The sequence below is a fragment of the Quercus suber genome, unplaced genomic scaffold (assembly GCF_002906115.3).
Source record: "Quercus suber isolate HL8 unplaced genomic scaffold, Cork oak 2.0 scaffold_182, whole genome shotgun sequence".
NCBI lineage: Eukaryota > Viridiplantae > Streptophyta > Magnoliopsida > Fagales > Fagaceae > Quercus > Quercus suber.
In genome coordinates, this window is record NW_027069640.1 from 905,800 (window position 1) to 923,176 (window position 17,377).

At 33.4% G+C, this 17,377-nt stretch overlaps 1 protein-coding gene across 1 annotated transcript; it reads right to left on the reverse strand.

The window, feature by feature from the left end:
• Positions 1 to 1,568: 1,568 nt before the first annotated feature.
• On the reverse strand, positions 1,569 to 17,296 carry LOC112034046 (polygalacturonase-1 non-catalytic subunit beta). The gene is given in 6 exon segments (XM_065778416.1): positions 1,569 to 1,880; positions 2,602 to 2,814; positions 2,817 to 3,225; positions 3,227 to 3,334; positions 3,549 to 3,600; positions 17,046 to 17,296. Coding segments are annotated over 5 exon segments (1,014 nt in total). The 3' UTR covers positions 1,569 to 1,880; positions 2,602 to 2,620.
• Positions 17,297 to 17,377: the final 81 nt, after the last annotated feature.

Consider the following 17,377-nt stretch of genomic DNA (forward strand, 5'->3'; position numbering starts at 1 on the left):
ATCAAGTTCTAAGTTTGAAAATTTTGGGAGAATAAAAATTTGAGATTTTAAGGGAATAAAGAGGAATTAGTGTTTTCTCTTACTTAAACTCCCAACAAGAGAATTAACTTTTCATTCACTCCATTAAAACTCTCAACAAAGGGAACAGAATAATATTTATTCTTTTATTTCCTTCCATTCTATTTCATTCACTCCTCCTAAATGAGGGCTTAGTATTGCTAATATAATTTTTTTTCTACCTTTGCTTTTTTGTCTAATTTCTTTAATTTCAGTTTCGATTGTATCAGACACTGATTTGGCATGCTCAAGGTTTTGGGTTTAATGACCGCGTTTTAATTGCATCTTTGGATGTCTCAAGACGTTAAACCTAACAGTCTCTATTCAAAAAAAAAAAAAATCACTGTAGTCTAGATCGACACACTCAAATTGTCTTAGGGGAACACTAACAGGGCCACCCTAAACTCTTAATCTCAAACAAGGGCTAACCAATGGACTTCTGCTAAATAACGCCAGGGCAACATAAAGACACTCTTTCATAGAATTACAAATCAATAATAAAAACAATGAATACAAATTTTCAAGAGAACTTGGCTCTGATAATAATTGGGGAACCAAGGAGGAGTACAATGAGTAGATGAAGAGAGAAAATATGGATGAATATGTATGAAAGAAATATGTTTCAAGAACAAAATGAATGGTACAACATAAAACGTTGAAAATAAATATGTTTTTGAAAACTTAAAAACTTACTTGATTCTTGAAATTTTTGAATAGTAATTTAAACACTAATACTCATTCAAATATTTAAAAATATTATAATTATAATTTTTAATTATTATACAAGGATTGATATCAGAAGGAAGGATAGGGTTACAAGGCAAGGCTTATACTAAGATGATTTATTTTTTTGGTTTGAAGTAAGCAATGTGTAAGGCTTGCCTAACACAGTTGATTCGTGGGTTGGAATTGTGCCTAGTGCATTAGTGCACTAGACATAAGTTGTGTCCTTGATTCGTATGCCTTATAAAGGAACAAAAGCTACATGAATAGTAAAAAGGGAAAAGTACAATGAACAATATTGCATAGTGACAAATAAACAGCGCCGCATTGTAACTATCAAAAATAATTTCCTAATGCCCTAGTAACTTCAATAATTCCTAGGATAGTGAATTGTCTTTAATAATTTTTGATACTGCCAAAACCGATTTTGTGGAAGAAATAATGAAAGTTTTTAGTAATAATATATATAAAGAGAAAGTCCATAACACAGTAAAATTTCAACTTTTGACGTTTGCTTCATGATTATTGTCTATTATTATTAGGCCAAGATATTAATTATTTTTAGTGTAAACGAGATTTAAATCTCAAAACTCATATTTGATGACAAGAGATTTTATTAGTTAAGATAACTAGAACCTACTATATATTACAAGCTTAATACACAATTAAATTAGAATTAAAAAAATATATATTTAAGGAGTAAATAGTCCTGAACTCAAAAATAGAAAGAAGGAAAAAAAAAATAGAGAGAGTAAGTAGTCCTTAGACTTCCCCTAAATACACATAAATTAATAGAGAAAGTCCATATATTGCATTAAAAGCTTAAAACATAATTAAACTAGTCTAGAAGTAACTAGTACTCCTTAGACTTCCCATTTAGAGAAAGTTCATATATATATATATATATATATTACAAGCTTAATACATAATTAAACTAGTCTAGGAATAACTATTCCTTAGACTTCCCATAAATACACAAATATTAGATGAAGGGCAAGTTTAAAATACAAAAACTATCAACACATTTATTAGCTTCATGATACATATATGTGTTGAATCAAGACCTACAATCATCTAGTGAAGCTCTAGCGAGGATGTTCCTGCAATCAAAAAAATAGATACATTAATTTCAATTTTTTCTTTAAACAAAATAATCAAAAGAAATAGATTCATTCAAACACACCATTAATGATATATAAAGAGAAAGGTAAAAATAGTGTTTTCCATATGGAGTTCAATTACTTTTGAAGTTGGCCTTAAAAACATTGATCAAAACTCAAATTATGTAGTACTAATAAGCAGCATCTGGATGTAAAGTAAACCAATAACTTAATTTGTTCACATGAATATAGTATTTTTTTGAGTAAAATATTATTTTGATTCCTAAATTTTACTAAAAATTTGTTTTTTATCTCTAGACTTTAAAAAGTTTTTTTTTTTAATTTTTATTTTTATCCTTAAACTTTGTAAATAGTTTTTTTTTTTCCAATAATTTAGGGACAAAAATAGAGATGAAAAAAAGAACTTTTTTTTAATAATTTAGGAATGAAAAAAATATTTTTTTAAAGTTCAAGGAAAAAAATAAAATATTTTTAATAGTTTAGGAATGAAAGACAAACTTTTTAATAATTTAAGGACAAAAAATAAACTTTTTAGAGTTTATAAATGAAAAAAAAAAAAAAAATTGTTTGTAAAGTTTGAAGACCAAAATAATATTTATCTTTTTTTTTTTTTCATCACTTACAACTTATCACCTAAGCAAGGTGTGGCAAACTAAAATTCCTTATGTATCTTGAATAAATCAACTTGCTGTTTTCTTACCATCTTGGTGTGCTAACGGTTAGTCAGCAACTGTCCAAGCCAGATCATTCTCGAAAATCCAATGGCAAACCTCGATCTGACCCGGCCTGACCCTAGCTCCAAGAAAGCTTCATGATTCGGGTCCAACTCGAGGTGTCATGTGACAAATGGCAACACCATGATTGATCTTAGCCTTCGAATTTGGATCCAATATATCCGCTTCGTAGACCCGAGCTTTGGAACCGAATGGCAGTAATATACTAGGTACGGAAACATGCTCTGATGACAAGACACCGTTTGCTGCATGACTTTCCCACCGTTGATCCCTTTGACCGACCCGATCATTATACTCTGCTTTGACCCGTTTGCATTCTTGGTTGTTCGAATGGCAACGTTTCGACTACCCAAGACCGAGATTGCAAAGTCGATCATGTCCTCAGCTGAGCCCACGCACCGCTTGGTCTCGCCTAGGCTAGGAGCTTTCTCGCAATCAGTCAAGGTCTCAACTAACATAGTCTCCATGGTGGAATTATCACCCGCATGAAAAACCCGCTTCAGCTCAGAGATTTTGGACGTAGAAAACGGCAGTTTGGACGAAATGGAGCGCGGCAAAAAGGACCTTTCTGGCAATTTATCTTTAATGTCCACATGGCATCACCGTCCCTTTCTTTAACATCGACTCCCGGAAGAAAATACCGGTGGTGTGAGATCTCTGGTCTGCGGTGGCCAGGTGGCGGGCAGTTGGCGGAGTATCTTAAACAGAAGGCGTCTGTGTGAGTCAAAGAATCAGGGAAGCAGAGGAGGTTGGCAGACGCACAGAAGGCTGAGAGTCGAGAGGAGAGGCGTTGTGGTTGTGGGTGCTGGCGAGTTTGGCGAAACTGGCTGACTCAACTGCGCTTAATGGGGACGCTTTGGATAGGGGAAACACTGGCTTGGTGTGGCTGTTTCCGGTCTGTTTGTTCCAATACCGAATCAGATAGGACTTCTGGGACATGGGTTTTGATCACTGGCAGACCCAACCTGCATTAAGAGAACGTGGAAACAAAAGTGAGACTCAACAACTTCTAATCATGCATGGGACTCACTCCACATATAATCTTCTCCCAAACACTAGGACACAAGTAAAGCAGTAGTTAACTATAGGACTCCTACTACAAGAATTACAAACACTTATTATACCAAGGAATCTAATAAATATATGTATGCGTTAAAATAAGCATAACACATTGACTCACCACAATTAGCTTACTTCCACATTCATGATCTATTAAGAGAACGTAGAAACAAAGTGAGACTCAACAACTTCTAATCATGCATGGGACTCACTTCACATATAATCTTCTCCCAAACACTAGGACACAAGTAAAGCAGTAGTTAACTATAGGACTCCTACTACCAAGAATTACAAACACTCTTACTATACCAAGGAATCTAATATATATATATATATATATGCGTTAAAATAAGTATAACACATTGACTCAACACAATTAGCCTACTTCCACATTCATGATCTATTTTGTGCGAGTCAGAGTCAGTGCTTACAGTGAGAGATGCGAGAAAGATAAAAATAAAAAGAAAGAGAGAAGCCATGGGGCTGAGTTTTGTGTGCATTCTTATTATTATTTTTTAGAGCGTTGGTGGGTTTGCAGGGTTATAGAATAGCTTGGCGGAATTTATAGAAGTGTGAAGAGAGAGAAATAAAAAAGAAAAGTATAGAGAGAGGAGGAACTACACAGCTCATGCACGACACGAATGAATATGAATATGAATATGACCAGATATCTCACCCGCACACCAAATTTGACTCGTTAAATGACTAATGACATGTGCAGAAAGGTGTTTTTTTTTTTTTTTTTTAACAAAAATTATTATTATTATAAAGTTTACTGTAAAAGCTTATTATAAATGAAAGATATAGCCCCTNACAGAGAGAGAGAGAGAGAGAGAGAGAGAGAGAGAGAGAGAGAGAGAGAGAGAGAGAGAGAGAGAGAGAGAGAGAGAGAGAGAGGAGTAAAAAATAATGAAAGAAAATTTTGTTCTTAATTGATTGGAAAAAGGGGGTTTTGGTCTTTTAACATTATGTCACTTAAGTAAAACTCACATGCAATTCATGTGCTATAAATTTCTATCGAACATTACAGTAAAATTAATGCATAGTGCAAAGTGTAATAAAAGTCATAGTTTATAGTACAAAGTGTAAATTTCTTGATCTTATGGATATTTGCCAATTTATTTAATTATTTTAAGAATTGCATGTAATTGATATGATATCCCATGAACAACACTCAAGATAGTTGGTGTTACACTGGCACATCATCTTAGCAAGTGGCAAAGCTTCGGGTCAAGAGACTCAAGAGGCGTTCCATCATCTTAGCCATAGGGAATCCTAGCAAGTTGGCAAAACTACGGGCTATGGAAGTGGCACAAGTGGCAAAAGGAATCCTAGCAAGTGGCGTGCCTACCATTAAAGGAAATCCTAGCAAGTGACCCCATACAAAGGCCCGGAACAACAGCCAAGGGTGGAGGGCCATGCCTACCATTAAAGGGAAAAAAAAAAATTATTATATATATATATATATGTATATAGGCGGAGCAGGGAAATTTTTTTAATCAATCCACCTTTTTGCGGGTTGGAAATATTCCAAACTACCCCTAATCCAACAAATTACATAAAAAATAAATCTATTATTTTGTTTTCAAAAATTTCCAAAATACTAATATATCAACAAAGAAAAAAAAATCTGATGTTGAAATCGTGGGTTTTAGGTAAATTCTGAAATTGTGTTTTTAAGACACGATTCCACCAATTTCAAATTTATAATTGAAATTATGTTTTGAACACAAGATTCCAAATGTCATGTAGTGTGTAGTGCAACGGCAATTTCCCTGTATCCATTACCAATTCAATTTATAAGTTCCCATAAAAAAAGAAAAAAAATTTAAATCAATTTACAAGTATATATGACGTTTGTATATCGTACTACCGTTTGATCATTTTTTTTTCGTTTGATCTATATTTTTCCTACAATATATATCTTGTTCTCTTTCCTTCTATTGTTTTTAATTTGTGCTTGTCTTTTTATTACCAATCATGCAAGTGGTTCTTTCACTGCTTATGACAGCATGATAATGCATGCGTGGAGCCAGAGTCCCACTTATAGAAAGACAAAGAATGTGGTAGCTAGTTCTCACTTATTTGTTATCAGTAGGATCGATTGTTCCCAAAACCAGTTGTGTACAATCCACTCATCTGTGATCGGCATGCATGCATGGAGCCAAAGTCCCATTTATACAAAGACAAAGAAGGTGGTATTTCTCACTTATTTGTTATCAGTAGGGCCGATTGTTCCCAAAACTAGTTGTGTAATACATATTCCACTCATTTGTGATCCAATTTATGTGCAACTAAACCACTGACTGGTCGAGAGGGTATGGTAACAGAAGGATAAGCTATTTAGAATGATATTAATTTTCTCTTGTTTGATGTGATTAAAGGTGGTTTGCTGCATTATGGCAAGCATCAAAGCCAATGGAATAATTCAATGCCTAAACAGTCTATAAGATAAACAACTAAGAACTTGAATTAAACTAGAGGAAACTTGTTTATAAACAACAAGAACTTGAATCAAACTAGAGGAAAGTTTAAGCATGTGGGTTTGGTATCAATTATATTACATTAAGTTATTAACCACTCATTCTTATTATTAGCATCCAATATGCGACTTCAATACCTAATTTACACGACTCACACAAAACCACTCATTCTTATTATTTGAATGCATTATCATGCTTATTTTGTGTTCATTCCTGCATTTTATTTCTACTTTCAGAATAATGTTTAGTAATTAATTTTGTACTTAAAATGAGTTTTAATACATGAATATATCTTTTGACAGAGAATGAAATTAATTCTAGCAAGATTTATGAAAGAAAGGTACGAGTAGATTTGTGTAATGAAAATGACTAACAACTAAATTTTGATAGGACCTTAATGAAGTTAAAGAGTTTATCCTGATTTCATTTGAGCCCAAATGAAGTGAGGAAATAAAGGAAATTTGCATAAAAATTAAAAATACAAATACAATTTGCTTTAGGATTTTAGACTACATAACCTTATTGATTTTGACATAACCTTTGGCTCAGATACTTGGTTGAGGTGATTGAAGTTGGATGAGAAAGATAGTTTAAAGGGCTACAAATTTGTATTTCATAAAAATCTCCAAATTCCAATGTTTAAGGGGGTCAAAGAAGAGCTTTAATTCCTTTCCAATTTTGGTATTATGCTTTCTTCACTTCTTCTTTTTTATTGAATGTCTTACTTGTTGCCACCTTTAGGGTGCGTTTGATTGGAGAGAAAATTTGAGTGATTTGTGGAGAGAAGAGAAAATAAGATTAAAAAAAATGGTTGGGATGTGTTTTTTGAAGGAGGGAGAATAGGAGAGAGAATGGTAGTGATTTTGTGAAGAAATTATTCTTCCCAAATTGGGGAGAAAACGAGCTTAAGATGGGAAATTACTAATTTTCACCTCTCCCCCGCTTCACGTTAGTTTCTATTTTTCTTTTTGTTAAATGCATTTTTTTTATAAACTATTAATTTTTTTATGTAATAGGAGCATGATAGTAAATTTATATAAGCATAATTTTTTATCCTCTCATTTTTTTTTTTCATCCAAATAAAAGAATTTTAAAGCCTTATACTTTTCCATTCCCCCAATCAAATGCACATGAAAGAAAACTAAAATATATATATTATATCTCCCACTACTCTATCCTCACAATTTTCTATTTTTCTACCTTTTCATCTACCAGCCAAACACGCACTTATTCACATTTCCTCTGGTAAAAAATTTGCTTTGTCATCTCCCCCCAATTATTTCTCCATTAAAACCTTTGGCTATTCTTATTGCTCTTTACTATGTCCCTATTCAGAGACTATGTTTGATCATTGAACCAACATGTATTCCTTGATTATGCCACTTTTATTCTAAAGGTTATTATTGCCTTGATCATCTTCCAATCATCTTTACACCTCATGGCGTATCATCTTGGATAAGAAATCTTTTCCTTTCCTCTCTTCTTCTCTCTCATCCTCTTCTTCTTTGTTCCAGATTCCACTTCATCAAAGCATTTGGTTATCTCACTATAGAAAGGAAAATTTTTGACCAATCACAAATATCCACATCATACTATTAAGTTTGTACTCATGCTACTTAATAGATCCCAGTCCTATTGACCACTGTTATTATTCGGAGAGCAATAGATTTTTTCCAAGTGTTATTGAATAAAAATTACAAAGAATATTTAAGAGCTAATCACATGTCAACAAATGCTAATAATTTAATTCAAAACAAAGACATGCAGTTAAATTAAATACTGCCATGTGTTATTTAAAATTAAGACACTTTGGCTAATCAAATGATGTCATGTATCCCTTAGAGAGCAGGATTGAAAGTTCCTCCATTTAAATTATAACATGTGTCACCAATCAAAACCAATCATGTGTTGTTAAACATACTTAAGACTCCTATAAATAAAGGCTCTCATTAGTCTTGTAGAAGGACACATTCAAAAGTCTCAAAGCTTTGTTGGAATCAAGCTCCAAAGTGTCCAAAAAATTTAATTGTCAAAATTTTGTCGGATTCAAGCTCAAAAGCTTCAAAGAACTTTTACATCAAATCTTTGAATAGGATGAACATTCATCTTTCAGAGCTTTAAATTTCTACTAGAATCAAGCTCTTAAGCCTCCAAGAACTTAAAAAATTTTGACCTTTAATTCTGAAAGTTCAATTAGCGTATAAAACACCAATGAACGTTAAAACCCCCGATATCAAAATTACCAACACAAGCTTATACACAAACAATATATGTGCGGAATGATGAATATGAGCTAAACACAAATTGGTAAAACACTCTAAACCAAAATTAATCACAAACACAACAGTAATTAAAAGGTAAAGAGTAAGGGAAGACAGATGCAAACACAAAGATAACATGACGATGTGTTATCGGAGAGGAAACCGAAGTGCTCGGTGAAAAACCTCTCGCCACTCTCCAAGCAGTCAAATGATTCATTAGAGAATAAAGTTGGGATACATAAATAGCAATAGACCTTCCAAGCCTAATTTACCCGATGCACCTAAGCCCTCCATGCTTCTCGCTTCAACAGGGTTACGTCGAACCTTGTCTTCTCTACCTTACCGGATCCTGCAATAAGCCCATATTGCATCCTCCATCCTTGGCATCTTCCAATGCTTCCTAATGCTCCAAAAACACTTTTAACACTTTGAATGGGTGTGGGTAGTTTTTGGATACAAATCTGCTCTCAATGGGTATAACAATGGGAGAGGGAATGAGAAGACACTATAAAGATTTCTCTCTAAGAATGAGTAGCTCTCTCTAATAGAGTGGGTGTGTTGTAGAAACCTCTCTTAGGGTTTTTTTTTTTTTTTTTTTCCTCTAAATAGCCACACCTACGTTTCGTGAGAATAAGGGTATTTATAAGAGGGTATGAGATGGAATGTGAAAAGTCAATTTTCATCCAAATAGCACATTTTGGCGACTTGGCCTCGCAACTGGAATGAGTCGCGAGATAACTTCCAGTCCAGACTGTACTTTTTGTCTTGTAGTGCTCCAGCTGTCGTGACCCTTCAACTCCTTACATGCTTTACATGTGTGCCACTTTGTTGACTTGCTAGTTGCGAGCCAGTCACAAGCCAGTCGCAAGATCCAGTCAGGAGACTCCTTTGAGTGCACACATTTTGAGTTTTCTTCACACTTTCTCACACACTACCCTTACATAATTCCCACCTAAATACATGGTTTCTACATGCTGAATTACAAGAAAATTTGGCATGGAATAAAGCCAACACATGGTTGATTAAATTCAACCTTCTAAAAACCTAAAGAAGTTCTATATCAAGATATTCAAATATAATGAACATTCCTTCAAAGTCTTAGAGCTCTATTGGTGTCAAGCTTTAAGGTCCTCAAAACTGCAAGGACTTTAATCTATTGAAGATTCGTTAAATTCAAGCTTTAGAACCTCGAAAAACTTTTGCCACAAATCTTCAAAGGCGAAGAACACACAAATGACATTCAAAGAATAAATGAAGAACGAGAAGTATCTAACAAACACATAACCAGAGATTCATCACAATTCCATTACAAATATCTTTCAATCCATCTTCCAAGAAAGTGGAGGATATTTAGTATTTGAATCAAGACTACATCAACACTACTCTTGACTTTTCCAAGATTGAATAAGATGATTATTATATTGTTATAGAATATAAATAGAGAATTATACCCACTCATTTATCAATAAAATTTACATTTGTGAAACATTTTCAATTGTTTGATTTCCAAATTTAAAATTTTGTGTTTAAACTAGGGCTATCCAAGGGATTTGACGAACCGATCAACACAAATGACTCGACCAAATCCAATTTGATCCAGTGGCTGTGGTGGTCGACAATGGCATAATTCGATTTTGACAGGTTGAGTTTGATTTCTCTCCTCTAACCAAACTCTAGTGAAATCTCAGCCAGATCTAGTGAGATCTCACCAAATTTGGTGAATTTTCAATTAGATCCGGCGAGTTTTGGCTGATCTGTCAACAGATCTTGCTAGATTTGACAAAATTTCAACCTAATCTGACAATATCTCGTCGAATCTTTGCTGTTTTCCATCAAAATTGAGATTGTCGTCGCTTCCGTCGATTTCAATTAAAACTGATCCAAACTGTGGAACAACAAACTTGATTTGGCCTATTGAAGTTATTGGTTGGCGGCAAGTCTCCCATTCTACCACCCGCCAGAATCAGGTTGAATCTAGGTAGAGCCCAAACCCAACTTGGATTGACATATGGATAGTCCTAGTTTACACTCACCTTTCTTGTCATCACTGGTGGAGCAAGGGGCAGGCAAATGGGGTTAATTGCCTTGCCCTTGAGCTTCCAATATTTCTTTTATTTATTATTTATAATAGTACTAGTTTCTTGTCATCACCTTTGGCATGCTCTTGTTATATCTTTCACACTTGCAAAATTTTAAGAAGATCAAAAATCAAGTGCTATGTCATCAAATAAATGTTAAAATTTCAAGTTTTTGAAATCTAAAATTGTGTATAAAAAAATAATTTTATTGATCGAATTGTAAATAATATCCACTTTGAACAAAATTTGATATGCATATTAAGAACATAAGGAACATGAAATTCAACGGTTAGATTTTTAAAATTCGTACCCAAAAAAGGGGATATATAATAAGTTTAAAGAGTTTATCTCAAAACTACTCCAAACTATTTTGGAGAGTAACTTTGTTCAAATCGTGGCTAGTGCTTGTCATTGTTGGTCCTTATCCATTTATTTCTTGGGCTATTATTGCATAATCTTGGACTATGCTCCCTCTCACATAGGGGCCATTGGGCCCATCCCTCTGTGAGAGGCAGAGAGCATAGTCCCAAACCATGGAATAATTTTCCCTATTTCTTTGACTCCTGCAACTACCTATCTCCATGTCCCATCGTCTCCTCATTCTACCTCTCCCGTTTCAACTCTTCCTCCCTCTTCATCTGGCCCTCTCTTCTCGTTTTCCCCTACTAACATTGTAACACACATCTATGCAAACTCATTCTAATAAGTATGAAATTTCCAAAAAGAATATATGCTACGTGGTTACTCCCACCATTGAATTTACTTCTTTTAGTGTTATTTCCAAGCTTGATGTTTGGCATGCTGCCATCGCCATATCCCATGCTTGAAGAATTTTCTGCCTTGCAAAATCAGGGCATGTCATGTGGACCTCGGTTCCTGCACCCTCTTAACAGGAATGTAGTTTGTTGCCGTCGGGATTATAAAATTAAGTGTCCCCTAAAGGTTCCATTGCCCGCATAAGTCCAAGCTCTTTGCTATTGGATATCATCAGCAACAAGGCTTTGTGGAAACTTTCAGTTATCAATACTGCTACAGTTTGCATTATTCTTTCTCTAGATGTTATTAATGGATTCCTCAAAGAGGAGATGTACAAGCCTCAACCGCCTAGTTTTGTTGGTATTGCATTTCTTGATCATGTTTGCAAGTTACACAAATTGAACTATGGGCTTAAACAAGCTCCACAAGCTTGGTTTGATTGTTTTGCCTCTCATTTAAAGACTATTGGATTTCAAGTTTTCAACCATCTCATGCTGATTACTCAATGTTCATAATTAGTTATGGTCCTTCACTTACATTTTTATTTCTCTAAGTGAATGACATCATTTTTACAAGCTCCAATCCATCATTCATCTCAATTTAGTTACTCAACTTGGTTCTGCATTCAAACTTAAATTTAGGTTCATTCCAGTTATTTTTTGGGGCTTCAGATTCACTATACTTTTGTATATTTCAGCCTCCAAAAATGTGAGAAGGACTGAGGCTAGATAGAGAGGTTAGCATCTATATATTACTAAAAGTTTAAGCGTAGCATTTAATGTTGCTACGCTCACATTGAGCCACGTCAGTATCCATGTCATTTCCATCCTCTTTTCTGAATTTTTAATTTAATTTTAAAATAGATTTTACCAATTTTAAAATACTAATAAAAATAAAATTATTTCTAGCCCTATTTCTACTTTAAAGTCCACTTCTTACACATTTAATTCCACTATAAAGCCCAAGCCCACACCAAAGCCTTTTCATATAAATCCTTGATGTTTTTTCACGGTTACAACTTCCTATCTCCCAATCACACGTTTTGTTTCATTGTTTCATGTTTAGTCCCTTCCCCTTCCCCACGTTTTGATTCTCACGGTTTCAGCTTTTGTTCTACTGTTTCACTCACGGTTTCATCTTCCTAATCTACAGTTTCAGCTTCTATTTTGGTTTCTAACGGCAGCTTCTCTGTCTTCCTTCCTTCCTTCCTCTCTTCACATCTATATAAATACTGATGTAAGTGGGGTGGTTCAGTTGAGGTATCCCTCCATTCCAATTTCTTTTCTGCTCTATTCTTTTACTTGATGGTTTTTTTTCCCCTTTTGACATTTGTTTCTGCCTAAGGCGTTGAATTTGTTACTGCTGGGTTATTTACTTGGAGCATTGCTTCTTCGGGGTATGTTCATTATGATTTTCTAGCTATATTGAATCTATATATTAAATCTGTCACCTTTTACTATTTCGTGCTATGCTCTATTCTTTTGTTTGATGGTTGTTTTTTGTTTTTGTTTTTTTTTTCCCCCTTTTTACATTTGTTTCTACCTAGGGTGTTGAATTTGTTACTACTGGGTTACTTAATTGGAGCATTGCTTCTTTTGGGTATGTTCATTTTGATTTTCTAGCTATATTGAATCTATATATTAAATCTGTCATCTTTCTTATTAATCTTATTTTTCCACTTGCTGGTTGGTTTCTCACTGTCCCAAAAAACCGATAATGAACAATCCCACACTTAGGATTGTTCATTATCGGTTTTATGGTACATTCTAATGTTGAAATTTTGTGCACACCATGTGTTTGACAAAATGTCTTACTTACTCTTGCATTAGTTTATATCCACTTCATGGTTTGTGCCTGTTGGTTTTAGTTGCCATTGGAGCACTACTTCTTTTGGGTATGCTCATTCTTATTTTCTAGCTATATTGAATCTATATATTAAATCTTTCATCTTTCTTATTAATCCTATTTTTCCACTTGCTGGTTGGTTTCTCACTGTCCCAAAAAACCAACAGTATTATTTTGAATTCTAGGTTCTATATTTTATTTTGCGAATTGGAAGGTTTAACATCAATTAAGACAGATATCGTGTGCTTTCTTATGATATAAAAGCCATGGAAGAGTTGGGTTTTTGGCTTTACACTGTTCATGGAATAATTTAATTAGTTTTGTAGTTTCGTATATTTGATAGTCTTCAATTTGTTTGTTCTATCTATTTGTTATGTCTATTTGTTATGTTGTTGTTGTTGTTTGTTGTGTTACAGGAACTATTCAATGTGTAAATAAGTTGTATATTTCTGTTTTAAACTATTAATTTCTTTTATTTATAATAAAAATTGTTAATATCTTAGAAATTATTCAAAAAAAAAAAAAAATCCTATATCTTAGACATTGATACATGAGGTGTGGATTTCTGACTTGGCTTTGATTGTTTGAACCATTTGATGTGTTCATCCCACACTTAGGATTGTTCATTATCAGTTTTATGGTACATTCTAATGTTGAAATTTTGTGCATACCATGTGTTTGACAAAATGTCTTACTTACTCTTGCATTAGTTTATATCCACTTCATGGTTTGTGCCTGTTGGTTTTAGTTGCCATTGGTCATTGCATTTTTTCTAATGTGCATTTAGGCATACTATGTCATCAACATAAGTGGCAATTTAGTACTATGTACACTAGAACTTTCCATCATCAAAACCCAAGTGCAACATTAGAAAATTTAATAATCATCTTAAACAGGAATGAATTCCGGATTATACCTGCTTTATTAATATATGTATATAACTAAATAGCTACAACTTTAAATTTGATTGAAATCATCTAGATAGGCATGTTTTATAAATTAATTGTGGTAAAGTGAAACAAAAAATTGCATCTAATTATATGTAGCCATTCTTAGACCTCATACTCCTATTATTGGCCCGCATCATTCCTAAATATCTAGGTCAAGTTAATTACATTTCAAATGTATGCAATTCATATCACTTCTTGGTGGTAGTTTCTTATTTGATGAGTTGTTTAAGAAAATAGGGCAATGATTAGTGAAGGAAAAGACAATTCAATTTTGGTTAGTGGAGATAGAGGTGCTATTAAAATTGAGACAACAAAGATGCTCATGAGATATCTTGCACACTTAGGCGGGCAATCTGGAGTAGAAGGACGCACAGTTGGGTTTCAAATTTTCCTAAATGAGTATATGCTTGGCATATTATCAAAAGGATTAAGTAAGAATCAAGGTTTATGTCCACATTGACCTTTAATATCACAGTCCAACCTAGTTCTTGAGGCCTTTGGCAATGCCAAAACAATTCAAAACAACAACTTAAGGTTTTTATTAGTTTGCCATGGTTTGCTTTTCAATGAAGACTATCTTTACACTTTTATTTCTTTCATTTCAATTATACATACTACATATATATTTCTTAATTATGCATATGTTTTAGGTATATTTGTTTGAACTTCTCATTATAATGTCTCTTTCATGTCATAGTGACATTTTTTTTTTCTTTTTTGAAAAGGTCATAGTGACATTATTAGGTAGATATAGTTGGGCAGAAATTAGAACAAATCTGCTAGAAAGTCCACCTATTTGCTAGATTACCAATTCTAAAAGAAAATATCATTGCTTTTACCTCCTATGTGCCACACCACCTTAGGTATTTTACAATATTTTGCTCATTAATTTGTCTCTTTATATATGTCATTTTAAATATAGAAACTGTTTCAAGTTTTTTTTTTTTTTTAATTTGCTCGCATTTTCTTTTTGTTAGGGAGGATTTGATATGATATGCAGTAGGAGAGACAAGACTGAAACTCCAGAGCAGTTAAGATTCTTTTTTTATTATTTTGTTTGGCTTATTTATTTCTACCAAGTTTTTATGCACTAAGACTAACTAATTGCAAATGGATTTGGTTTTTCGTTTAAGCAAGTAGAAGAAACAACATTGAAGCTTGATTTGGACAGGCGTTAATATGTTGTTACTTATGCAATGAGCCACATCAAGTGTAGTTTCTATTCATTATAATGTCTATCAATATTGTATGCTTTGTTTGAGGACTCGGGCTATGTTGTAAAGCTATTTGTACCATAAAATTGTTCATTTCCCTGCCTTTGTATTGATTAATAACAGCAACTAGATAAATGTGTGGCCTAGCAAAATGTCACATGTTGAAGTTATCATTTCTTTAAACTTTAAAGTTCATCTATTAAGGCAACATGGAGCAGTTGTAAGTTATTAATGAAAAGAGAATATGGACACACTAATATAGGTGAGTGAGTAATAGGGATACTTTGTCATGGACAATGGGAATTAAATTGCGAGAACCATGATTAGGGCTAGGGGGTTTGGTGTCATGGTGAAGAATAAGTTTTTATTTAATTTTTTGGTTATCTTATATTCATTATCAAGAAATAGAATATTTTTGTGATAGCTGAACGAACACTCTTTTCAATATTAATTGTTTAGTAACCAATACCAATCAAGCTTTATACTCAATAACAAAAATTAAATTCCTTAATTAAAAGATTAGTGTTATTCTATAAAAATTCAATTCATATTATATTTGAATCGTCATTGTAAATATGAGACTTCTTTTTTGTTCGTTTGTTTGTGTTTGGATTTATGGTCCGTTTGGATACAGCTGAAAACTGAAAACTGAAAACGCTGTAGCAAATAATTTTTAAATGTGTAAATAGTACCGTGTGACCTATTTTTAATGAAAAAATTGTGAAAAAGTGAAATTTGTGGGTCCATGAATAGTGCACGGTGTGCACTGTTCACAGGAAAAGTCAAATATTGCGGCTACTGTTCATGAACAATAGCCGCAATAGTGAATGAACAGTTAAAAAAAAGGCTTGAAACGCGTGGAAAAAAAAAAAAAAGCGCTGACACAAACGTGCATTTCAGCCCAATCCAAACGAGCACTTAATTTAAGTTTATGGATTGTTTTTTTTTTAGTTGTAATTTAAGTTTTATTGATATTTTTGATTTAGTAAATTAATATTTCATATCAAAAGTAGGAATTTTTGAGACTAGAATTCAATGTACAATCAAAGAGGAAGAAACAAAGAATATTGTTTAAATTTTCATACGCAATAATTTTCCCGTGCATCACACGGGTTAGTAACTAGTTAGTCTTAAAACCCCAACACATGGGTATCCCTAAATAGAATAGTGGAATGCTTTGTGCAATCTAAGACTAAGAGTATTTAGTGAACATAGCTAAATTCATCACCTTTATGACATATGGATGCATTCAAGGATTTTGGATTTAAGAAACACAGCATGTCTTCTGTACCTGTCCTCTTTTAATAAATTTTTTAGGCTTTTCTGAGATTGTCAATGGGGAAATGCTCTTGAGCTCTATAAATTTTGATTCTTTAAAGAGCGAGTAACTAAGCCTGAGAGCAAATTAGCCTTTACGGTTCCTCAAAAAGACTCTATGGAAATGCCAAGATAATAACTCACCAGAGTTTGGAGATAAGCACCCAAAATATTATCTTGATAATGGTCCAGACTTCATTGGAATACAGTGTACATCAACATGGAGAGAGAAAAATATACAACAACGATTTTTATCATTAAGCTATGACATTCACTTCATAGAATTTCAACTTATAATATCAACTCCATAATGATGATTGCCTTTTATTATTAAGTCAAGATACTGATTGATTTTTTTGTATAGGTGGCATTTCCTCTGGTTATCACTAAAGAGAACCCCACACACAAACACAATAAAAAGGCATTTATGAGCTGAGTTGAAGAAACCTTAGTGCCATAGGATGCTTGGCTTTTGAGAGTTTATCAGGTCTCAACACCTCAACAATTTCACCTTTCACAAGGAGACAGACAATATCAGCAATCCTCTGGATTTGTTTGATGCTGTGAGAGACCATTATAATAGTCATTCCCTGTTTCTTCTTTAGGTTCACTAGGACATCCTCTATGTTTTCCGTTGATATTGGATCCAAGGCACTTGTAGGTTTATCAAGCAGCAGAACCTGTGAGACATAGCACATGATCAAATCTAGTAACATATGTCCATTTGAGTCAACTGTATGAAAACATAACAATGATAATAAAAATTACATTTTGAAAAT